The sequence below is a fragment of the Manis javanica genome, chromosome 2 (genome assembly GCF_040802235.1).
Source record: "Manis javanica isolate MJ-LG chromosome 2, MJ_LKY, whole genome shotgun sequence".
In the NCBI taxonomy this organism is placed as follows: Eukaryota; Metazoa; Chordata; class Mammalia; order Pholidota; family Manidae; genus Manis; species Manis javanica.
This window is the reverse complement of record NC_133157.1, coordinates 51,970,891-51,996,942: the sequence shown is the minus strand read 5'-3', so window position 1 is coordinate 51,996,942 and position 26,052 is coordinate 51,970,891. Positions and strand designations below refer to the sequence as shown.

Here is a 26,052-nt window from a genome sequence, read left to right as displayed (position 1 = left end):
CCTCAACAGCCTTAGATTTACTTTTACTGGCTTTTTGGGTTTCCAACTGTGCTTTTGTTATTTCTGCTGGTCTTTTGAAGGGAGGCCTGCTGGTGGTCATCCAAGTAAGGATCTTTCATTCTTTCTCCACCAACGTATTATCATCACTCTTTCTATGTACTTAACAGAAGTAAACAGTGGAGGATGAGGTTATTTTCTGCAAAGCCACTAACATTTAAATTATATCTGTACTGTCAGTTTAAATTAAAAATAATTCACAGGGTAATTCCCTCAGTGAATTTCATCCTCTCTGAAAAGAATGAAGCTTGAAACATGATTATCATATGCTGAAGATTTTTTTCTAACACATGGGAAAAGTCACTTCCTTAAAAGGCTTCACATATGGTCTGGAAATGAGATTCTATTGTTTAAATTTTTCATGCTAGCTTAAAAAAGAAATCAAAATTTAAGTAAAAAAATACTTACTGCTCGGTTTCCATTTGTTCCTCTTGTTTGCGTTTTCTTTCTGCTACTTCTTTCTCATATTGGCCTCTCAGAATATTCCTTCTATGAGCAGCCTGAAAACTTCTTGCAGCTTTTCTCTTCTGTTTTGAGAATTGGGATGGAATTATCAAGTCAGTACTAGTGCTTCTAAGATTACAATCTTGAAAGGAAAAAAAAAGCAACTCATTTTCTTAAGGATGATTTTTTTGAATCTCATAATCATACATGTTGCTACCTAACTCAAACTTTCACTTGACTTAGGGAATTAAAATCTACTTTCTGCACTGCTATAGGAGTGATTTGCTTTCTTTAAAATGTATGGTAGACTATTTGCCTCTACACTATGATTCTGACTTCAGTACCTGTTCACTGACAAGTACACTGCTCACCTTTTCCAATTTAAAGTTTTAGACTTCACAAGTTTTAAGAAACCAGATGAAAATAAACCAAAGATTTACACTACCTGGGCCTGTAGATGTCCAAGGCTATTATAACAAAATTTGTGTTTTTCTACAAAAGAATCATAGCTTTAATAAAACTGCCTAACTGTGGCATCCAAATAAAGAACTCACTGATAAAATGCACACTAAACAGGCCTTCAGAATGGTACAAATGTTAACATATAAATGTGTCTATTATTTTACATCTGTCTTCACTGGTCACAATCTATCTGGCTTAATCTCTACTATCCTACCGTTTTTAGATAGATGTGGTTATTGGAAGTTTATTACGTGACATTTAATTTTCGTATCAAAATTGCAAAAGGTACTAAGATAAATTTAGAATGTATAACTAAGTTTTAAGTATGCTTTTTTAATGTAGCTAACTCAAGTTTATTCAAAGAGGCAAACAAATTCAGTTTCAACTTTTAATCACATTTTCACAATAATATCAAAAGTTTCCTAAACATTAAGAACTACAGAGTAAACTAAAAATGGAACAAATATTTTATTTGATAGATAAATGTTCTCACCTTTTCACTGTCCTGGTCATCTCCTTCCTCTTCAGAATCAGAGGTTGATGTAACTCCTGTTTTAGCTAAATTTTTCCTTTTTGATTCAACTTCTTTCTTTGCCTCTTTTTTGTCTGGCTCTTTTCTTGGCTTATCTTCTTCCTTCTGGCCTTCTTCATCCTTTTTAAGCTGCTTTTTAGGCTGTTTTTCCTCTTGCCCCTTTTTCTTACTTTTGTCTTCTTCAGTTACCCTATTTTAAACAGCACAAACAATGCAAAATGAACCTTTATATATCATTAATACTTGTCATTCAACCACACTTGCCCAGTCAACTGAGTATTTTGTATAACAGTTCTATAATTTCTTTGTTATTTAATGACAAACTTAAAATATGTATGAGTTAAAATGTAATGGAGTGTCTTTACCATCCGGTCATAAAAGGAAAAAAATCCTTTTAATATAAAAGATATAAAAATACAGTGGCATTATTAGAGGAAAAGAAAATAATTTTTTCTCTGTTTTTCAACTTTTTACAACTCATTCACTGAAAAAAATAATGAGTGCTATCTTACATGCCTTAGTACATTCTTGATTCTGGGGATAGTATAGTGTATAGGATGGGTAATGGGTAAGATACCTGGACTTTATAGAGCTTATACTGTGGTTATTTAGAAGAGTAAATTATGTTTAAGAAGTAGGCACACAGGGAAAAATACAACTGCAGAAAGTGAACTGCATATGAACAAATATAGTCATTTTAGTATTCAAAGAAATAAACTTTGCAAGGCAGAAGGCTCCCAACTTATCCATATAATGGTATAATATGTGTTCAATGAAGTACAGCACTGAACTGGCACCCAAGCACTCCCATCACTAGACTTCAGACATCATTAAACAAAGTCAAACTCCTGAAATTGCTCAGTAATCCTACCATCACTCTTGGATGATATTTATGTGTACTAGTAGAGCAGAAATAAACATGAGTACGTAGGACATGATAACAGACTCTAGAAAGAATCAAATGATACCAATGTTAACCACGTAATTACTATTATGGTGTATATGTCAACTAAAGCAATTCCATAAAGAAATATGACTTAAAGTTTGGAAAAGCTGCTTAAAAACTAACCTTTTTACTGTTTAAGGAACTTCATAGATATTTTCACAAATTATACAATTACATCAATGGATCTGAGAGCTGAAAGGGTCCCCAGATTATACAGTTCAATCCATTCCATTTGACAAATGAGAAAATGATGGTGCAAAAAAAGGTCAAATAGTTTGCCTGATTTCTCAATTCCAAATCCACTGACCTCCTACCAGACAAATGCTTCCTTAAATGCCTGAAGAGATTAAATTGGATTTTTATCTCTAGAAATTTTGTTACATAACTATCATTGGGTATACTTATTTTCAAATGTCATAAGGGTTTTATCCTTTTAATCGACTGACAAAAAAGCATGCAAGTAAAAATTAACTTATCTTCAGTATTTCCACAAATGTATTTTAATAATTTCCTGGAGAGGGGAATAGGGTCAATCATAAAAAGCATTTCCATGGCTCTTAGTAGATATTAATGAGTCCCACAAAATATTACTCCCCATGAAAGGAAGCAAATATTAAAATCAGAAACTTTTTTTGTATTTCCACCCTGCAAATCTGCTTCTAGCAAGTGTATTCTAACCAATTATTTGCACATGTACAGAACAATAGATGACAGTTTTTAAAAGAATGTATCCAGGATTAAAGATGGCAGCGTGAGAGGCAAGACACAGGCCTCCTACTAAAACCGCATATAATACGAAAATGTAATTAATACAACTAATCCTGAAAGAGCAACAGAAAAGAACACCTGGACAAAACAACAGACCTCACGCAACAGGGTAACATACTAAAGCCGTGACACTGCGGGACCCAAGCCCTTCCCCCATCCCAGCTCACTGGTGGGAGGAAGAGACACAAAGTGGGCAGGGAGTGGAGGCCTGGGACTTCTGAACACCGAGCTCTAGAGATCTGCTCTGGTAGTGCAAATCTACATTGCATTGTGCTCTGGCGTTTAGTGGGTTGGAAAGCTAAGACACGAATACCTGGAGAGACAGATTCCAGCCACTTGTGGAAAACAGATCGATATCTGGCTGCTCTAGGACAAAAGAAAGGTGGGTAGTCTGAGAGACTTCCTAACAGCGAGAGGGCTTCTAAAGGGGCAAGGATTGCACAGAGCTTCCTGCTCAGGAGAAAGGACACGTAGACAAAATTGTCCGGGTGCACACTGCCAAGCAGATCGGGAACTTCCATGATCTTCAGGCACTCCAGTCCCATGGCTGGCTACACAGCTCCAAGGCACCCCACTGTGATATGCAGCCTGCTGTACCTTCCTCCCAACCAGCCTGCACCTGGCTCACAAATCGGCAAACTCTGACCTGGAGTCAGGCAAGCCAGGGGGAAGCACCACTTACAGCAGCTACAAACGCAAAGCACAGAGGCTTATACCTATGAGCTTGGCCCACTGGTTCTGGCAGTGGAGACCGGTGTAACAGCCAGGAAACAGAAAAGAACTCTTTCCTCCCCCCAGGCACCAACACCGCTCCTCTGTGACCCCCAACAATGCTCCAGGGGGTAAGCAGCTCCAGAGAGTAGAGCTTCTGGGCACTAGAGGGCACCACATACAAATATGAAAAATCAAAGGAACCTGGTTCAAAGAAAAACCAACCCTACATACACCAAAAACAGTCAAATGAAACTGATGTCATGAATCTTCCTGAAAGAGATTTCAAAATAAAAATCATAAACATGCTCATGGACGTACAGAAAAATATTCAAGAACTCGAATGAATTCCGGTTGGAGATCCAATCATTACGGAACACAGTTCAGAAATGGAACATACAATGGAAGGTTTTAAAAGATAAGATATGGTGAAGGAGACAATAAATGAAATAGAAATTAGAGAAGAGGAATACAAAGAAGCTGAGGCATAGAGAGAAAAAAGGGTAAGAATGAAAGAATACTGAGAGAACTATGTGACCAATCCAAAAGGAATAATATTAGTATTATACAGGTAGCAGAAGAAGGAGAGAGAGAGAAAAACAGGAATTATCTTTGAGAAGTAATTGCTGATAACTTCCCCAATCTGGGGAAGGAGATAGTCTCTCAGGCCATGGAGGTATACAGATCTCACAAAAAAGGGACCCAAGGAGGACAACACTAAGAAATATAATAATTAAAATGGCAAAGATCAAGGATAGGGACAGACTATTAAAAGCAGCCTTGAGAAAACTAAGATCACATAAAAAGGAGAGCTCATCAGGCTATCAGACTTCTCAGGAGAAACCTTACAGGCCAGAAGGGAGTGGCATGATATAATTAATGCAATGAAGCAGAAGGGCCTAAAACCAAGAATACCTGGCAAGATTATCACTTAAATTTGAAGGAGGGATTAAACAATTCCTAGATAAGCAAAAGTGGAGAGAATTTACCTCCCACAAACCATCTCTACAGTGCATTTTGGAGGGACTGCTATTAATGGAAGGGTTCCTAAGGTTTAACAGCTGTCACCAGAGATAATAAAACCACAGTAAAAAAAGTAGAACAGTTAATTACTAAGCAAATGCAAAATCAAATCAACTATCACCAAAGTCAGTCAAGGGATAGAAAGTACAGAATATGACACCTAATATGTAAAGAATGAAGGAGGAAATAAAAGAAAAAAAGAACCTTTAGATTGTGTTTTAATAATACTAAGTGAGTTAAGTTAGACTCTTAGATAGTAGTAGGGAAGTTAACCTTGAACCTTTGATAACAACAAATCTAAAGCCTGCAATGGCAATTAGTACATACCTATTGATAATCACCCTAAATGTAAATGGACTGAATGCACCAATCAAAAGACATAGAGTCACTCAATGGATAAAAAAACAAGAACCATCTATATGCTGCCTATACCACAAAGGTATGAAACTAGAAATAAATTATACAAAGAAAATGAAAAATCCCACAAACACATGGGGGCTTCACAACATGCTCCTGAATAACCAATGGATCAATGATCAAATAAAAACAGAGATCAAGCAATATCTGGAGACAAATGACAACAGTACTTCAACACTGCAAAATCTGTGGGACGCAGTGAAGGCCGTGCTAACAGGGAAGTATGCAGTAATACAGGCCTACCTCAGGAAAGAAGAACTATCCCATATGAACACTCTAAACTTGCAATTAATGAAACTAGAAAAAGAAACAAATGAGGCCCGAAGTCAGTAGAAGGAAGGATATAATAAAGATTAGAGCAGAAATAAATAAAATTGAGAAGAATAAAACAATAGAAAGAATCAATGAAGGCAAGAGCGGGTACTTCAAGAAAATAAACAAAATAAACGCCTAGCCAGACTTACCAAGAAAAAGAGTTTCCACACAAACAGAATCAGAAATGAGAAAGGAAAAATCACTACGGACACCACAGAAACACAAAGAATTATTACAGAATACTATGAAAAATTATATGCTAACGAACTGGATAAACTAGGAGAAATGTAAAACTTTCTGGAAAAATACAACCTTCCAAGGCTGACCCATAAAGAAACATAAAATCTGAAAAGACCAATTACCAGCAAAGAAATTGAACCAATAATCAAAAGACTACCCAAGAACAAAATCCCTGGTACAGATGGCTTCACCACTGAATTTTATCAAACATTTAGTGAAGACCTAATGCCCATCCACCTTAAGGTTTTCCAAAAAGTAGGAGAAGCGGGAATACATCCAAACTCATTCTATGAGGCTAGCATCACTCTAATACCAAAAACAGGCAGATACCACAAAAAAAGGAAACTACACACCAATATGACTGATGAACATAAATGCAAAAATACTTAACAAAATATTAGCAAACTGAATTCAAAAATACATCAAAAAGATCATCCATCATGATCAAGTGGGATTCACCCAAGGGATGCAAGGATGGTACAACATTCAAAAATCCATCAACATCCACATTAACAAAAAGGACAAAAACCACATGATCATTTCCACAGATGCTGAAAAAGCATTCAACAAAATTAACAGCTATTCATGATAAAAACTCTCAATAAAATGGGTAGAGAGGGCAAGTACCTCAACATAATAAAGGCCGTTTATGATAATATCACAGCAAACATCCTACTTAATAGCAAGAAGCTGTAAGCCTTTCCTTTAAGATTAGGAACAAGACAAGGATGCAAACTCTCTCCAATTTTATTCAGCATAAGTCTGAAGGTTCTTGTCACAGCAGTTACACAACACAAAGAAGTAAACGGTTCTATTCAACATATACTGGAGGTACTAGCCACGGCAATCAGACAACACAAAGAAATAATAGGCACCCCGATTGGCAAGGAAGAAGTTAAACTGTCCCTGTTTACAAATGATATGATATTGTACATAAAAAACCCTATAAGAATCCACTCCAAAACTACTAGATCTAGTATTTGAATTCAACAAAGTTGCCTGATACAAAATTAACACACAGAAATCTGTTGCATTCCTATATACTAACAATGAACTAATAGAAAGAGAAATCAGGAAAACAATTCCATTCACAATAGCATCAAAAAGAATAAAATACCTAGGAATAAACCTATCCAAGGAAGTGAAAGACCTATACCCTGAAAACTACAAGACACTGAAGAGAAATTAAAGAAGATACCAACAAATAGAAATTCATCCCATGCTCATGGATAGGAAGAATTAATAGTCAAAATGGCCATCCTGCCTAAAGCAATCTATAGATTCAATGCAATTCCTATCAAAATACCAACAACATTCTTCAACGAACTATAGAGAAAATTGTTCTAAATTCATATGGAAGCACAAAAGACCTCGAATAGCCAAAGAAATTCTGAGAAGGAAGAATAAAGCTGGGGGATTACGCTCCCCAACTTCAAGCTCTACTACAAAGCCACAGTAATAAACACAATTTGTTACTGGCAAAAGAACAGACCCATAGACCAATGGAACAAACTAGAGAGCCCTGATAGAAACTCAACTATATATGGTTAATTAATATACAATATAGGGGCCATGGATATGCAATGGGGAAATGACAGCCTCTTCAACAGCTGGTGTTGGCAAAACTGGACAGCTACATGCAAGAGAATGAAACTGGATTATTGTTTAACCCCATACACAAAAGTAAACTCAAAATGGATCAAAGACCTGAATGTAAGTCATGAAACCATAAAACTCTTAGAAGTCAACATAGGCAAACATCTCCTGAATATAAGCATGAGCAACTTCTTCCTGAATGTGTCTCCTCAAGTAAGGGAAACAAAAGCAAAACACATGGGACTACATCAAAATAAAGCTTCGGTAAAGGACACCATCAACAGAAAAGGCATCCTACAGTATGGTAGAATGACATGTCCGACAAGGGGTTAACATCTAAAATATTTAAAGAACTCACACGCCTCAACACCCAAAAAACAAATAACCCAATTAAAACATGGATAGAGGATCTGAACAGACACTTCTGCAAAGAAGAAATTCAGATGGCCAACAGACACATGAAAAGATGCTCCACATCACTAATCATCAGGGAAATGCAAATTAAAGCCACAAGGAGATATCACCTCACACCAGTTAGGATGGCCAGCATCGAGAAGACTAAGTACAGCAAATGCTGGCGAGGATACAGAGAAAGGGGAACCCTCCTACACTGCTGGTGGGATTGTAAGCTAGTTCAACCATTGCGGAAAGCAGTATGGAGGTTCTTCAAAAAGCTAAAAATAGCAATACCATTTGACTCAGGAATCCCACTCCTTGGTATTTACCCAAAGAATACAACTTCTCAGATTCAAAAAGACATATGCACCCCCATGTTCACTGCAGCACTATTTACAATAGCCAAGATATGGAAGCAACTTAAGTGTCCATCAGTAGATGAATGGGTAAAGAAGTGGTACATACACACAATGGACTACAACTGAACCATAAGAAAGAAACAAATCCTACCATTTGCAACAACATGGATGGAGTTGGAGGATATGCTCAGTGATGTATGCCAGGTGGAGAAAGACAAGTACCAAATGATTTCACTCATTTGTGGAGTATAACAACGAAGCAAAACTGAAGGAATAAAACACCAGCAGACTCAGAGACTCCAAAAAGTGACTAGTGGTTACCAAAGAGGAGGGAAGGAGAAGGGGATGGAGGGGTATTATGCGTAGTACACATGGTATAGGGGGGTCAAGGGGAAGACAGTGTAGCACTGAGAAGGCAAATAGTGAAACTGTGGCATCTTAGTACACTGATGGACAGTGACTGCAATGGGGCATGTGTGGGGACTGGTTAATATGGGTAAATGTAGTAACCACATTGGTTTTTCATGTGAAACATTCATAAGAGTGTATATCAATAATACCTTAATAAATAAATAAATAAATAAATTTTAAAAAGGATGTATCCATACACATGGTGGAGCAGTCAATTTCCATAAACATGACTATCATTGCTTGCTACAAGACCTCTTTACCACCTTCTATAAAAGAAATTACCCACAGTGACAATTTCTCTACTTAATAGTCCAAGGCATAATAGGAAATCTGAATTTGTGTATTTCTTTATAGTCTTTTAATATGTTAATGTAAGCAAAACCTATGCAACTCCAAGTATGTGTGTCTTATAACAAGTATTTCTTCCTTACATGAAGATTATGAGATGGTCTCAGCTCTTCTGGGCTCTTTCCACTACCTTGTCATTTCAGAACCCACTGCAAAGCAGCCCTCGCTAATATATGCTTTTCTTATTCCAGTGAGCAAAAGTTTCAGAAGAGTTTATATAGTTTAGCTCTGCACTCCACTGGGTTTGTGCCCAAATAAATAGCCAAAAGTGGCACAACCAATGCCCAGCCTACATACAGTGCAAATGAGAAATAAATATTGTAAGCTACTGCTATTTTGGAGTTGTCCATGTTCTCACCAAAAAGCTCACTAATAGACAGTGATACCAGTAACACAAACCTAAAATGTGCACTGGCTATGGGGCTGGGAAACTGAAAACCCTAAAATATTAGTATACAATGGGTACAAGTATCACCTATGGCAACGTGAAAAGAAATTAAGTGTAGTTGTGACTTTGAGTGAAAAGATTTCAAGAAAAAATGCTGCTGGCATCTTGAATTGTTATCAAGATAAATTTAATAAGGTACTTCAAGAAAGAGATGAGTTTAAAAAAACAATAGGATGAAAAATAATAATAATAATAATAGGATGACAAACAGAGGAGGACTTAAAATTTCCATGCATTTCAGTGTTGAAAGTCACCTCCATCCAGGAAACAAAGACTGGGGTCAAAGATCCAAATGAGGGATAAGCTGCCAGGCTTTCCTTAAGAATTCAAAGTGGGCTACCTTGATCCTTCAGAGATGGACAACTGGTTTTAGTAAAGAGACCAAGGGAAAACCTATATATTCAAAGTGCCTGATTAATTAGCATTAAAAGATAAACATGTCTGAGGAAATCTTAGGAGACATTCCCCATGAAGCTGACTGGAATTAAACAGACACACATACTAACAAAGTATCTTTACCAGAAGTAACACCAGACTGCATCAAGAGGAAGTAATGGAGATACAAGAATTGACCTTGTGCCCCAAACTCCCTATTAGTATGAAAGCAGAATGAGAAATCTGCTCAGCTGACAAAGAGGGTAATACTGGCTCATGACGCTTACAAATGCAACTGAGGAGGATACTGAAAAGAGCTCTGAGGATCAACCAAATGCCAGGGACTAGGAAGAGTCTTTAAAGGAAAACTAAGACCTAATCAAGGGGAAAATTCCTTATATCTAAAATGGGAGGATCTCAATTTCTTCCTAGCAGAATTTCAGATTTCCAAAGGAACAGTGACTGCTGTGTGCCTCTTAATCTTTGGTTTTCCAAATGGGAATATTTATTATGCTACCGTATCTCAGATTTACATGTGCGTGCTTATATAGGGGAGGAGAGCAGAAAACTTGGTATTTTTAGTTCCCAAGTCTCTCGATCAAGGCCTTATGTTAGTAGTGAAATCCTAGCCTTTATGTCTGATGCTATTAGGTAAGACGCTATAGGGAGATGATGAGTGAGATTTGGTATGTTTAACAAACTTACCTGCATGTACCTTATTTCTTAATTTTACTACAGTAGCTAACATCATGTAATAATTTTATGCCACTATTTTTTAGAATAGTTAAAAAGCTCGATTGGCAGTAAAATAAAACTCTTTAAAACATATCTTGCTTGTAAAGTACCAATCCTCCAATGTTGTGTAACTAAAATTTCCTAAAAACATGTTTCATTTAAAAACACTGGAAATCCATTCTTAAATGACATACTCATAGCTACAAAAAATTGTGCCCTCTTTCTCCAAATATACACTCCTTCTGGTGAAGTTTGTACCCAGAAAAGCCAACACAAATAAGATCTGTACAAATAGAAAAGAAAGATGACAAGAAAAAAATTATGTTGTTGGTAACTTCAAAATTATAAATTTACACTACAAAAATAACAGTTACTCTGGAGGAGCTAAAAAGATTTGTGGAAATTGCTTCAAAAATAATTTGCCAAAAATTTCCTTAAATACGGTATCCTGTCCAATTTCCCTAATACAAATTCTATCCTACATTATCTATCTATCTTTACCCTGATACACCAAGAAAATATCTTTAATGAAATGATAAGCACACCAGATTTTTCTTGATTCCCTATCAGTTTTTGCTTTTTATGTAATAAAAACTAATTTTCAACAGTTTCTCCCATAATTTTTAGGAATGCAACAAACATCCTGTAAAATAAAACTGCAAAAATGCAGAGATTTATATCTAAAGTCAAGTGTCTCATCTATTAAATAAAACACATTAAAAGTAAACTCACGTGTCACTCTCTGAAGGGCAGGACTGTTTTACCATTTTGGGTCTGCCTCTCGGTTTGGGAATCTTGACTTCTGCAGCTAACATTCACAGGGAAAGAAACAGCCATAACTACCAGCTTCCCTTTGAGTGGCAGATCTAACACATCAAGACTACACATGACATACACTAAAAGTACAATTAAGTTTTAAAGATTGCATTCCCTCCAATGGTTCAAATAAGCAACAACAAAATTTAAAGAAATAGATCAACAAACTTTCAATTTGTCCTCAGTATGGCTGAGGTTTCAAAAATCCTTCATTGTTGCTTTAACAGAATACCACAAAATTCAAATTTGTAATAGCTATTGATGTTCATTATTCACATACATATTATAATATGTTGAGCATCTGTAACAGAATTCATTGACACCATTAATATGATCCAATACATTAAATTCCAAAGTAAAAATTGTGTAAATAAACAAATTGAGTTTTTCTTCTTTTCTGGGTATTACTCATCTTACCCCCTTTCAGTAATAATCCTACTCTGCAAAGTAGAAAAAAACGTGGCTCTACTTTGGTTAATTTTCCTTGTTTTACTTCGTATTAGAGGCAGATCTGTCCAAACTACTTCTAATTTGCCAAATTAGGAAAATAAATAGGCAGTGCTAAAGATAGCTGCATATTGCTAAGGTCTAAACAAAGAGTGCAATGAATTTAAAATAGTAATAGCTGTAATTACTCAAATGCTGCTTCTCTTTGATTTTAGTATGGTACTACCTGGAGAGTTTATTTTCCAGGCAAAATAAACCCGTAATTCTTGGAATTTAAAACTGACCACAATTTGCTGTTACTAGAGGGAAACATAATACTAGATAAAGCAGAAAATGAAAACAGTCCCAGACAATTTCTTCACATTTAAATACTTTACTACACAGAGCAGAAGCCATGTTTACCTCCTCTGAAACTTGTATACTATCCATAACCAACTGCCCATCCACCTGTTCCAAAGTACCTGAGGTACAGCACTTCTAACAGGCTAGAGTGTGAATAACAAGCCAGAGATTCAAACATTTATCCTACCTGCAGGTCGTCCTCTTTTCGGACTCATTTTTAGGTTAACAGATGCTGTTGCTGTCGTCACTACTCCTGCCTCCTCGGTTTCTACTTGTTTTTCTGCCTAAATCACAAATATTGAACTTATTTAGTGAACAGTAGACATTCCAAGTATAATTCGATGGCAAAAATCAGTCATGCTAAGAAAAATAGTTCAAGTATCAGCGTACTTCTGTCTGTATGGTATTACTTTCAACAGTCAACTGACCACAGAGCAACATCCTCAAACTTAGCTTTATAATTCTAGTGAACAAGTCTAAGAAACAAACAGGCTTTTAGATATTCTCAACCTAGAAAAGCCATTTGTATAAATAAAGCTAATATTCTTGATGTAAAGTATAATGTAATTACCCCTAACAAACCACATTGCTTAAAAATGTACTTTTGAGTGCCTCAAAATGCTAACACTTTACATTGTGTACTTATGATACAGAAGCTAAATTAATCTAGTATTAGAAAAAGAAATTAAGTTGCTGATATTTCTTACTCTTTAACTTTTTTATCATACACATTTTATTTTTGAACTGAGACTGAAAAGGCAGGCAACATGCAATAACCCAATGTTATTGATAAAAACATTTAAACTTTTTAATCAACTATCTGATTCACAAACATTTAAGATATAATACCCAGTATTATATATATTCCCTCAGGACTCTGCTTTCTGCATTCTTGTCAGTAAACTTACTTTCTTTACTACTGTCTCATCTCTTATCCTATTCTTTACATCTGTGATTGCATCTTTAACTTTGACCTTTCCCCCTTTGGTGTCAGAACAGTATGTATCTTTAGGTCTAATTCCCACAGGTGTTTCACTTCCTCCTTCCCATGCCTCTTGCTCCCACCAAACTACCACCTCCTGCTTTCTCAGTATCTGATCTAGTCATCCAATCCTGGAGTCATCCTAGATTCTTCCCTGCATTCCTTCACACCCACTTCCAATCAACTTTACCTCCTAAAGTGCTCCTAAGTCCTACCTCTCATCTACACTACTAAAAATACCTACTGCAAGGTCTCTCTCAACCTTCTAACCTATGCTCACTCCTTGGAAAAGCCTTTCATAACTTAGTTACCCCATTTTAACTCTCTAGATTTATGTATTCACTGTCTGTCTCAACAAAAATGAAGTTCAGTGAGAACAGAGGCCTTACCTTCCTGATGTACTTCTTCTCAATTCCCTGCCTGGCCTAGTGAAATTAGTACTAAGCTTCTGAATGAACTAATCAGTGAACTGTTCTCCCTGCCCCTATCCAATTCCCATCACTCAGAATGCTTTAAAAGAGGAGGCACCTAAAACTTAAAATGATTCAATGGCATCCCATTATTTCTCTAAGTTCAAATTCTTCAGAATAACACTGGGGTTTTCTTGTACCCTTGGCCCCTCAAACTTTATGGTCTGGTAATAACAAAATGCAGTACCTGAAATACTTAAAATGAAATTTTCTCTATGCCTCTGTACATACTGTTCAAATTGCCTCCTGTGTCTTTCCCTTCCTGCATTTGCCTGAGAAAATTCTGCCAATCATTTAAAATTTTGTTAGTTATCACATCCCCTTCCACAAACACTCAACAAGGGATAAAAGGCCACTGTATTTTCATATTCTTCCTATGAAATATGGAATTCTTAGTTTTCTTTTAAATATAAATAGGTTGGAAGTAGGTATAATAAAACTTCATGTAGTAGAGAAGAAACTCAATTAAAAGCCTAAGATGTACCTAGTCCTAAACTGTCACCTTCTCTCATTTCATGCATCAGTATTGTAAAGAAATAACATCATAATGGACAACGCTTATGTAATACTACGTACCAGGATTTATTATCAATATTTTACATGTGTTAACTCAATCCTTTCAACAACTTTATGAGTATACATATATTACCCAATTTCCAGAGAAAACTGGAGGCAGTGTCATTAGAAGAATGGTAATTGATATATTTCATTTTCTATACCATTCAACTTACCTTAAGAGTGCTGTATCATAAGAAACACAGAGTTTAGTAAGTAAACAACATTACCTACTCTTTAAGAAATTAAAGGATTTAGAGTTAAAGGCAAAGTTTGAAATAAATGATAAGATTTTATTATCTCTACTCTTCTTCAATCCAACTAAACAATCACTGTAAGATCCCTATGGTTAAGCAGTAAATAAAATCACCTTTCTCTTTCTTCCTCTTCTGGCAGCTTTTGGAGTGGTTATGTCAATTGCTTTAGTCACATCCTAAAAAAACAGAAATACAATGAAACTGAATAAATTATGCCAAGACAAAGAAAATTTCTAAACTAGAATTCACAAATTTAGAAATGTTTCAATGAAAGTACTAGGGAACCTTGTTTTGCTCCTCTGATCTTTGAAATTATAAACATTAAAAGTATTGACATTATTATTCATTATGAAGTCAAAATAATAACAGGTACCTTTACCTAAAAACAAAATTATTTCTGCCTAGATCAAATGTAATAGTCATGCTTGCTAGTACCCTTGCAAGATTGTCTATTTAAATTTATACAATTGCTTTTTCTACAGTATAATCTTGAATTTTTAGAGTTGTGAATTTTAAGAGGTGGCTGGGACTCTGGAGATCATCTAACCACCATTGCATGAGCCCTAACAGGGCTAAATGAGTATCCCCATTCTAAGATAACCAAATACAGAATTGGAAATAAATCTAGGTTTTAAAAAATTCAGTTCAGGTGCCCTTTCCAGTACATCCATTCCACAACACCTTGCTTTACGAATCTTCCAAACAGTAACCCACTCCTGGAGTTGGACCTCATAGCTGCATTGCAAAGTAACATCAAATGCAAATCATTAAGATGCAAAAGTTATTTTACTATACATATTTACACATTTTACATATAAATACACTAGTTACAACTAGTGTTTACACAAAGAAATGAGCCTTAAATATTTTTTCATTCACTACTCAACTACTGTAAAGAGTCCTTTCTACTTTGCAATCTAATGAGCGACTCATTTTACAATTTCTTCCTTGTAACAAAATGGGGTTAGAATGCAAGAGAAATTAAACACACCTCATTGCTGGCTTTTTCTTCATGGTCAGTATCTTCCTTTGAAATACTTGTTTCTTTCTCCTCAACTTCAACATCAGATGATGCATTTGATTGTTTAGTTGATGCCTATGAACAATCAAGTCTATTAATTTCACAAAGTAAGATTTTTACCTTAACTTTAGAATTTTCTACCCAAGAAAAATCAAAAGCTTGTTGAAAGTTAGAAAAGTACCCTCATTTGTTCCACAGGACACCTTTAATATGTAAATTTTAAAATAGCTTTAATGCTACTATTTTTATTAGGAAAGTTTTGTAAGGGATTATAGTCCTATAAACTGAATACATACAAGTACAAAGGGTAATATAGTAAGGCAGAAATAAAGGTACAATTACAAAGAATACCATTCTGATGCTCTAACAAATACCCAGAAAGATACATCATAAACAGATTGAGAATAGCACACACCTACACTGTATTCAACTACTGAAATATTCTGGAGAGAGAAGCTCATGTATGTACTCTAAGACAAAACAGCCTTAGTTAGCAAAGGATATGTATCACAGTCCTAAAGATTTCAACAGACCTATTATCTCAAACTTAATTTATTTAAAATGTAGAAACCTGAGACCCAAACGTTCCTGTTTGTGGTTTAACAGGTACTGAGTAGTAATCCAGTAATCATTAACTTAAAAGAACCCTCAGATGATAAGGGGCTTTAGACTTTCACAGTATACCAACCACAGTGATGAATAACAGGAGCATCCAGGGCCCACTGGGAGGTGAGCGTAGGCTCATCTGGGATATGACAGCACTGTGATCCAAACTTCCCCCTTGGTTTCCTCTGACAAGTCTTTAAATTGTAAACCCTTTTCCTCTTTTGAAAAAAAGGGCAATACTAGTAACCCACAAATTATAGTTTTAACAAAAAAAATGTAAGACTGCACCCAAAATTACTTATAGCACTATAGAAATTTTTTAAGTTATGATAAACGATTTTTTTGGTTTTGTTTAAGTTGGGCATCACTGATTTCTCCAAACCCTAGGAATGTGCCACTGGGGACATGTCTGGGCCAGGAACACAGAATACTCCACAACAGCTCAATCAGCTGTACTTTTGTTAAGGACAGAAAATTGTAGTATTTCATGTATACAATCTATCAAATTTCACAGTAAGATGGAAAATTACAAATGTATGTGGTCAAACTACCTGAGGACCAAGTAGGGAGATAGGAACAGAGGATAGGGTACGCATGCTGGGCAATGCTGGGCAGTCAAGGTAATAACAACGGGAAATCACTCATCAAACTCTTGCATTCATGCAACAAGTATTTGTTGAATACCTATTTCTTCCCACACATATAACACTGCCAGGCACACAGGCCATATAACTTCTTTGTTCATGGAAGTAGTATAGTCTATGGCAGTAAAGACAAGTACAGAAGCAATTATGATATGGTAATGATAAGTACTGTAACATAAGTTTGGGTGATAAACACACTCATTAGGACCATCTAATGCAGCCTTGGAGCATCAATAAAAGATATAAATGTTCCAGAGAACAGCATCTGAAGATTCTCAAAGATGAGAAAAAGCATGGCACATGCAAAGAACTAAAAAATATATATGGGTTTAAAAGCAGAAAGCTGCAGAATTTTCAGTTTGTTGCCATCTCTTTTTGTGGTTTTTACCACCTCAACTCTAATGACAAAAGCTCTGCACACATGAAGAACTGGATGAAAAGGAGGGGTATGGCTCCTCTTAGACACCAAAAAGATTAAGTATATTTGCATAGTGCTATAAGTCCTTTTGTCACCTATTTACTAGTTTAGCCCATATGAGGTTCATATTCTAGTACAATTTTAAGAACTGAGAAATTAAAAATACATACCACACTAGTGGAGGTGAGGATTTAATAATAAGGGTGACTGTTGTATTGTACATTGGAAACCAATTAAAGATTTATATCAACGATACTTTAACAAAAAACAAATTAAAAAAATACACACCCATCAATTCATAAAACCAACCTGAATTAAAGAGAACAGTACATATGACTAAGTTCAGTGATGTATTATGTAAACTCTCAGTCAGGACTTAAATACAGTTACCCCCCCAGTTCTCTGAAATCTGTTTAACCATACAGGTATTTTCATCTCGTCATCTAGACATGAAAGGGTAAGATTCAACCTCACAAATAAGAACAGTTTAATCTGAAATTCACTAGGCTCTCAAATTAATTTTCATTTTCCTGTAGCTAGAATAGTGATCACTCCTCAAAACTGAGTAAGTAATACTAAACTAGGTTTTATGCAAATAACGCACCTGTTGACTTGAAAATTTCACTTTTGGATTGTTATCTATCTCCCATAAACCTTCATTAAAGCCTTTTCGTTTATTTGGTTTGCCGTACTTTTCCTTATTTTCTGAGTAAGGAAATATGTCCTTTGGGCCTAAAAAAGCACTAAAAAGGAGAGGGGGAAAAATGTGAGTGCAAAGCAATCTCAAATATGTAAGTTATTAAACAACACTATCCTATGATGTAGTTATCAAAAACTCTTAATCTAAAATGCATTAAAAATCTTAAATTAAAAGGTAGACAAATAATTATATTCAATTCCAAATACTTTTATTAAGTTCAGTCACAAGCTCCTAGATCTATAATCCTATCTTTAAAAAAACATGCCCAGTTGCACAATGTGAATGTACTTAATGTCACTGAACTGTACACTTAAAAATGGTAAATTCTGTCATGCATATTTTACCACAAAAAATGCACAACAGCAAGAAATCGACATAGTTGCATTGATCAATACATTTAAAGGCACTTGAAATGTAATTTTATTTCAAAATACTTTGGTATATTATACAACTCATAAAACACTGCCAATATACATACATATATGTATCTATTTTTTGTATTTGTATATATATTTATAAATATTTAGAATGAATTTGTGTTAGGAATTTTATTTATTCTATGAGGGAATCAGGTGTTCTAACTGGCTCATTTGTCCATTCAGATACACATGTATATATAGTATAGTTAATTCTTATACTCACAGTAATTATGTTCTATAAAGTCACTGTGAACACTGAGTTAGTGAATCCTGTACCACTGCTCCAGGGGCTTTACAGGATAGGTTCCTGCAAGCCTCTGATCACAGCATTTTCATCAGCCAAACAATAGATAACCTTGTTTTATGTGCATTTCTGTTTAAAGTCACCTTATTTAATATATATTGGTAATTCATTAAGATTGCACTCACAGCCAAACACTTATATAATTCATTACATTCTCCGTAAGGCACATCACAGCTTTCTTGAACTTAAAACACTAAACAGCACTTTAAAGCTACATTTGGGGGCTATTAGAAATAGCAAAATGACGGTCAAAATGCACAAAAATGCAAAAATCACAGTACTACACAGGCTGCAAAAAAATGAGTTTGCACTGAGTGCTGAAACAAGGCAAAGGAGGCCATATTCAGCCTCAGCTGTGAATGTGTACATCAAGTTATTCATACTTTTTGCCATATTGCATATAGATATGACCACAGATGTATCACAAGTATTGATTTCAGATTACATATAAATTTTAGTGAGGTGAATTCACAAATATGGAATTTGTGAAGGATGAGAAAAAACATACACATTTAGATATGTTCTCCAGAACAGACCCCTTATATTTCCCTATGTCAGTCCTGTAGAAGTCTGTCAATTCTATAAAGGTAGATGTACAATACATATGTGTTTTTTGCTATAAGGGTTGGTTTAATTACACATATTCTCCAAAGTAAGAGGAAAACCGAATTACTACTCACTTACTCTGAAATGTGCTATAATTTAAGATTATTAGTAATTAGATATATATCAAATTCCTTATCTGCTAAAATTCTTTAACAATTAGGGACCTAATGAGTATAGTTAACATGCCAGTTAGAGTATTTTAAAAGGCTTTAAAATAAAATTTTGATTAGACTCAAGAACTCTAAATATAATCAGCATATAAAAATCAGCTTTATTACTTAAAATCTATAATGTAGGAATTCATTGTATTCATGTATCTTAAAACCACATCAAGACATACTTATATCATCATCTCATTTGATTCAGAAATTCATACTTTTTAGTAGGATTCATTCATTCCTAACCATAATCTCATATTGGAAAAATTAAGACATTTAGTAATAGTCAAACAATCCTTCCTATGTAATTGGTTCCAAATTCCAAGTAAATGACTTGAGTTAAACCTCCAGCAATGATAAAATATACTTCTAGCTAGAACAAAGCAACTCAACATAGTTCTCTCCCCACAAAAAAAACACTATAAGGGCAAAATGACAAAACATTCAATATCAACAGGATGTTAAAGCTGGGAAAAAGACAAAAAGCTTGATCCTAAGTAGCAGTGTAGAAAGTCAGCACCCTCATTTATAGTTTAAAATCCCCAAAAGGCTCAAAATTGGTGACATCAGTAACTTCAAGAAGTGAAGGGACCTTATATACTTAGTAAAATTACTGAAAAATGCTTTAAAATCTCAAACATGGGTGGTGTTTTAGATATGACTCTAAATGTAAGTCATTCATTGGTTCTACTATTCTACCATGATGTTATTTAGTGTACAAAGGTCTGACAGTCAAACTTACATGGATTATTTTTGTATTATTTATTAGTATCATTTATTTTATATTTTAATATAAACATTAAATATATTTTAAATTGCTATTATATTACATTTACTTTATTACTATCTTATTTATTTATTTATAGATTTTTCTTTTCTCAAAACAGGCAGATCTCACTTTGCATGACAGAGACCATAAAAATGGCCATGCAATGAGAAAAAAGATGAATGTTCTTAACTTTTAAAAACTGTCAAAACATTAACCACTCTATTAGTATGTAAAGAAATGAAAAAAATAGTGAAACTAATACTTAATACACTGTAATTTACAATATTAGAAATATTGAGATTAAAATGTTCTGTTACTTTATAAAAATCTTATGGAGAATAGTTTGAACAGTGCTTGTCTTCTTACCATATGGCTGATGATACAGAATAAGCATATTTTCTGCCTTGAGTTGTCATACTCCTTTTTAAGTCTGATAAGCTTCGAACATTCTATCCCTTTGCACTTTCAATGTTTTGAAATAACCTTCACGGTTTTTTGTTGGCATACTTCCTCTGAGACATCTTCATCCTTTTAATTACAACCACTTTCCTCATTTATGTTGATAAGCTTGCCTTCACTAAATTTCTCTGGCTGTATTATTGAATCTCTCCAAATGTAGCATGTCAACATTCACAAGGTTAGCTATTCTACAACCCTACTTACATTAGATTCAAATTTCACTTCTAGCATTATTAGTTTTTCTTTGCGGCACTTTCATCTTTGTTGGTTAATTCCCTATTTATTCTATTTTTAATGTAGCCTTGAGTGAGTATATCATTGAGAGACAAAGAGGCAACAAACCACTATATATTACACTATATATTATGCTGTCTATACCTCAACTGAGAAACAGATGCACAATGACCAATCACCAAGAGACTGAAAAAAAGTGACATGCTATGCATCTGTTTTTTGTTTCTTGATTTGTGGACTGAAGAGCTAGTAGCAAATTTTATAGTTTATGCAATTACAGTGAAAATTCCAGGGTAAGTGATATTTGAACCATGTTGTTGGTGGAATGGTGTTATTTAACAAACTGTAGTAAAATTCATGCACACTGGAACTAAGAAGAGCAAAGGACTGCCTGTACCCTTCTCTCCTGTTCTTGCTTTGACTTTAAATCCCAGTTTTACCAGACAGCAGATTCTTGTTTCTTTGTGACTGTTATATTGTTACATGGTCATGTCTTGTTTAAGTCTTGTCTCACAAAGTAAGACACGGCTAGATTATTTATTAATCCAGTCTAAAAGTCTTAATAGAATTCTATTCACATAACGTAACCACTTATATTTGGTCTTATTCATAGCCACCTCACTTTACACATAACTTTTTATTATACTTGGGCTAGCCTTCATTTTTAATTTTGCTAGATAGGTTTTTTTAAAGGTTCTCCCACCGCACTAAATTGAAACAGATTGACGTTTTCAAGCTCTATTTTCTACTATTTTGTTATTCTTTATTTTCACATTGTAAGTCATCCTTAAGTTTACATCTTTATCAATATACCAAAAATTAAGTAACTATGTCTTTCCAACTGAGACCTTTACAAAGTAAAGTAATTCATGTTACATACAGAATATTAAAAAAAATTCACACATGAAAAGATGCTCAATATTACTTACCAGTGGAATCTAAAGCAAAACACAGTAAGATAAACTACCCTCACATCCAATAGGATACTCTAATATAAAAGACTAATACAGACATAACGTGGGGGGGGGGAGGCACGAGGAGGGTTGTACAACACAGAGAAGACAAGTAATGACTGTATAGCATCTTACTACTCTGATGGACAGTGACTGTAATGGGGTATGTGGGGGGGACTCGATGATGGGGGGAGTCTAGTAACCATAATGTTGCTCATGTAATTGTAGATTAATGATACAAAAAAAAAAAAAGACTGATAATAACAAGTCTTGGCAAAGACACGAAGAAATTGAAATCCTCATATATTGCTGTTGGGAATGTAAAATGGTACACAGCTGACTTGAAAAGCCTGGCAGTTCCTCAAAATATTACACATGAAGTTAAGTTACTAAGAATTTGACCCAAGAATTCCACCCCTACAGAAATGAAAGCATGTCCACATGAAAATTTGTACACCAATATTCATAACATTATTCATAACATTCAAAACTAGAAACCCCAATGTCTATCAATTGATGAATGGATAAATAAAATATAATAGACCAATATAATAGATTACTTGGTAATAAAAGGTGAAGCACTATCACATGCTGAACTATAGATGAACCTTGAAAACATTATGCCAAAGTGAAAAAAGCTACTCACTGAGACCACATGTTGTATACTTTCATTTATATGAAATGCCCAAACGGACAGGTAGTGAAGCAGTTGTCTACAGCAAGACAGAGGGAGAACTGGGGATAAATGGGATGTATCTGTTAATGGATACAGGGCTTCTTTTTGGGGTGATGACAATGTTCTAAAGTTGTGGTAATGGTTGCACTACTGTCTGGATACACTTAAGACCTACTGAATTATACACTTTATATGGCTGAATTGCTTGGGGTCTCAAAAAGCTGTTACAATATTTTTCAGTGAATACCACATCCTATCAAAGAAAAAAACAATCCATAATTTTACCAACTACAGACAGCCACTGTTTTCAGTACACTTGAGCTGTACATATATTTCTATACATACTCATCCATAAATACCTTTTCAAATTAAAGTGAACACCTTTTCATGTTAACAGCTACTTAACACCAACATACTACTTCACTGAAATGGCTACCTCAAAATTGATTTGTCTATTGCTAGACCATCTTCTGTATCAAATTTCCTATGAAATAATGCAGCTATAATAAACATTGTTCCATCTTGGCACATATCTCCACAATCAATTATAAGCAGAACTGTTGGATCAAAGGATATGATCAAGACTAACGAGCTCCTTAATGAGACTCAAAAAACCACAATGGATGAAAAAATAACCCTCTAGTGTTTGTACCAAAGGGAAATGGTAATTATGCGGCATGATGAAGGTGTCAGTTAATTCTCAAATGGATCATATTGCAATATACAAATGTATCAAATCATGGTGGCAATTATATTGCAATATAGAAATGTATCATATCAACACACATCTTAAACTTACACAATACTTTGTCAATTACATTTCAACTAAAAAAACAGAATACATACACACACACAAAGACTCCTCCCTGGGAACACAATTCCCAGGTCTGGGAAACAGGGCTCGGATTAGTTTTTAGACAGCCATCCGGCAGTCCCCAAGAGCACAACTTCATGTGGCTGTGCTCTGATTCTTTATCAGAATATACATCAAAGAGATATATCAAGGAAATATATCAAAATATTAAGTTTTAAGGGTTGTTTCTAAAAAATAGGAGCAAAAGAGCTCTACTTTTACACTGTTATTACAAATTTTAACAATGAACAGATACACAATAATTCAATGTAAGTTACCCATTAAATTCCTTACAGGGAAGGAAATTTAAGATCACCAAAATCCTCATTTTAAAGATCAGAAAACTGAAGGCTAGAAAGACTGACTCAAGCAAGGTCATCCAGCTGTTAAACAGCACAGCTTCAACTCTGTACAAGGTTTCTTAAAGAGGTTTCAGGGTTTCTAGTCTCAGTGATACAGTCTTTGAAATATCTACTGAAATACTGATGCTATCCCTGTACATATGAACTCAGATTTCAAATACAAATGTCAAAGCCCATAAGAATCAAGGTTAATGTAAAATATTCTAAGAAAATGGCAAAAAGGATCATTAACTACAGCACTGATTAAATAATTCTGAAGCAACTTAAATTCTTCAAGGCTTTCTTACATGGCATACTGCTAAAGGGCATGTGTTCCTGCATATCCCAATTTTCATGGGTTGTAAGTACACAGAAAAGCAGTTATTTCTCTAAATTCACTTTTTTGTACTGTGTTTACATAACCAACAAAAGCATACACATATATCCCTCACAAAAGCTGTTATCATACACCTAAAACTCTTCCTCTATGGCAAACCAGAAGTCACATATAAAAAACAGGAAAACCTTATCAGAGCTGGAGAGAAGCTGCTCAAAATTCATTTAACTACTGACAAGTAATTTAATAGTACTAAACAGAAAGCCCTATTTTTTAAAACATTGATGCTTCACTTCTCCATTATGTCACAAGATATAAAACATGCTTTTATAACTAGATTTCTTATTTTATAACAGCATGGATGATTTCATAATAGAAAATGATTCAATAAGCAATTGTGTAGGTATCTACTGTCTGCCATGAACTTTCTAGCATACAGAGGTGAAGAAACAGTTCCTCACCTCATTATTTGGCATAAGGCTTATGGGAAACTATTCATATACTACACCAACACAGGCAGCTATGGCTGGAGTATTTAAATTGAATAGAAGAAAATAAAATCCTATCCTATGACTCACTCTTTTTATTCCTTTCTTGTGGACAGATTATATATATGAAGGCCTGCCCACCACCAGGACCTCCCCACTCACCTAAAACTGTACATTAGGTAGGTCCTAAATAGCCTGCATTGGATATTTTTAAGGTACCTAAAGCTGGGTGCTCAACTTCCTTGTATTAAGACAAGAGCAGTCAGTTAAAGACAGAAAAACACCATCTTCATTTCCTAGGCTTTGGAGAGATGGCCCTGGATGAGAGTATCCTCTCAATCAGCATTGGAATTAGCAAGACTCAAACTGCATTTCAAACAATAACCTAAGTATTAGTCTTGGAAAAATAATATGCAAATTATCCTTAATAATAGTTGACCCTTTACAGTTTAATACATGCCAAGCACTGCGCTAAGCATTTTTCACGTAGTTATCTTGTTTGCACCTCAAAATAATGAGGTAGAATATACTTAGTCCCATTTTACAAAAAAGAAAAGGACACAAGGGAAAGTAACCTGACCAGTGTCATGAAGCAGGTTATTGGCAGTCAGGATTCAATGACAGCCTTCTGATCCCCTTGACTTAAACACTATGTAATGTTGGTTAATAGCAAATTCATAATCAAGAAATGATTTTATCTAGGGCACAAAGTTTTCAATCTATTGCCAAATATTTATTTTACAGCTACTATGTGCCAGACACTTAAATAAATGATGACAAACAAGACAGACAAGGTCCCTGCTTTTCAAGCTTGCACTGTGGATGAAGGAAAAGGGAAAAAGGTTTCACTCATCACTGCTACGTAGAAAGTAAGTAAGCATAAAAGGAGGATTTGAGTTAAGATCTAAATGACTTTGAAAATCTGAAGACATTTCCCAAGAAAGGGAAAACAAGCAAGAAGGACAGGAGACAAGACAAAGTATATTATGTAACAGTGAAAAAATATGATGAGGTTGGAATGGTAAGCATAGGCTAGTTCATACAGGATCTTATAAACAGCGTTTGTTGACAAATTTGGTGGTTTTATTTGTTGGTAAGGTTAATAGGGAAGAGAGTGAAGGTTTTTGAAAAGGAAAATGACATGATCTGATTGGTACATAAAGATCATTCTGACTATATATGAAGAGTAGAAACTAAGACAAAAATAGGGCTAGGACACTACCTGCAAGAAGAGTAACTGTAGCCTGGACTTGAGCTATAGCATGGGAGATGGAGAATAATGGATTTTAAAGGAAAAAATCAAGACTTTCAAGTTGACTAGATGTGGGGAAGAAGAGGAAAAACTGTACTATGTAATCAAGAATAACACCAACACTTGACCCCACTAAAACCCTGCGTCCAAGTCAGTCTCATTTACTCAGAATGTGTTTTGACTATGTTAGTTTTAAGATATCTAGTAGATTGACAGTTGGTAATATATAAGTGTTCATTTTGTTTAATTTTCAAAGCTTTAATACTGGATACATTTACTGGGAATGTCATAAAATGCTAAGAATAATCAGGTGCTTATAGGTCAGGAAAGGAATGCAGTTACAACAGGACTGTGTTCTAAAT

General features: G+C 34.8%; 1 protein-coding gene across 5 annotated transcripts in view; it reads right to left on the bottom strand.

The window, feature by feature from the left end:
* PSIP1 (PC4 and SRSF1 interacting protein 1) overlaps window positions 1-26,052 on the bottom strand; it is a 43,961-nt gene that overhangs the window by 11,719 nt on the left and 6,190 nt on the right. For all 5 annotated transcript variants that reach the window (XM_037018609.2, XM_037018610.2, XM_037018611.2 and 2 more), the window contains exons 4-10: window positions 17,746-17,884; window positions 15,444-15,548; window positions 14,566-14,628; window positions 12,376-12,472; window positions 11,316-11,391; window positions 1,457-1,685; window positions 466-584 (exon numbers count right to left, since the gene is read on the bottom strand). In XM_037018609.2, the coding sequence (XP_036874504.1) occupies window positions 466-584; window positions 1,457-1,685; window positions 11,316-11,391; window positions 12,376-12,472; window positions 14,566-14,628; window positions 15,444-15,548; window positions 17,746-17,884 (828 nt within the window). The remainder of the gene's footprint in view (window positions 1-465; window positions 585-1,456; window positions 1,686-11,315; window positions 11,392-12,375; window positions 12,473-14,565; window positions 14,629-15,443; window positions 15,549-17,745; window positions 17,885-26,052) is intronic.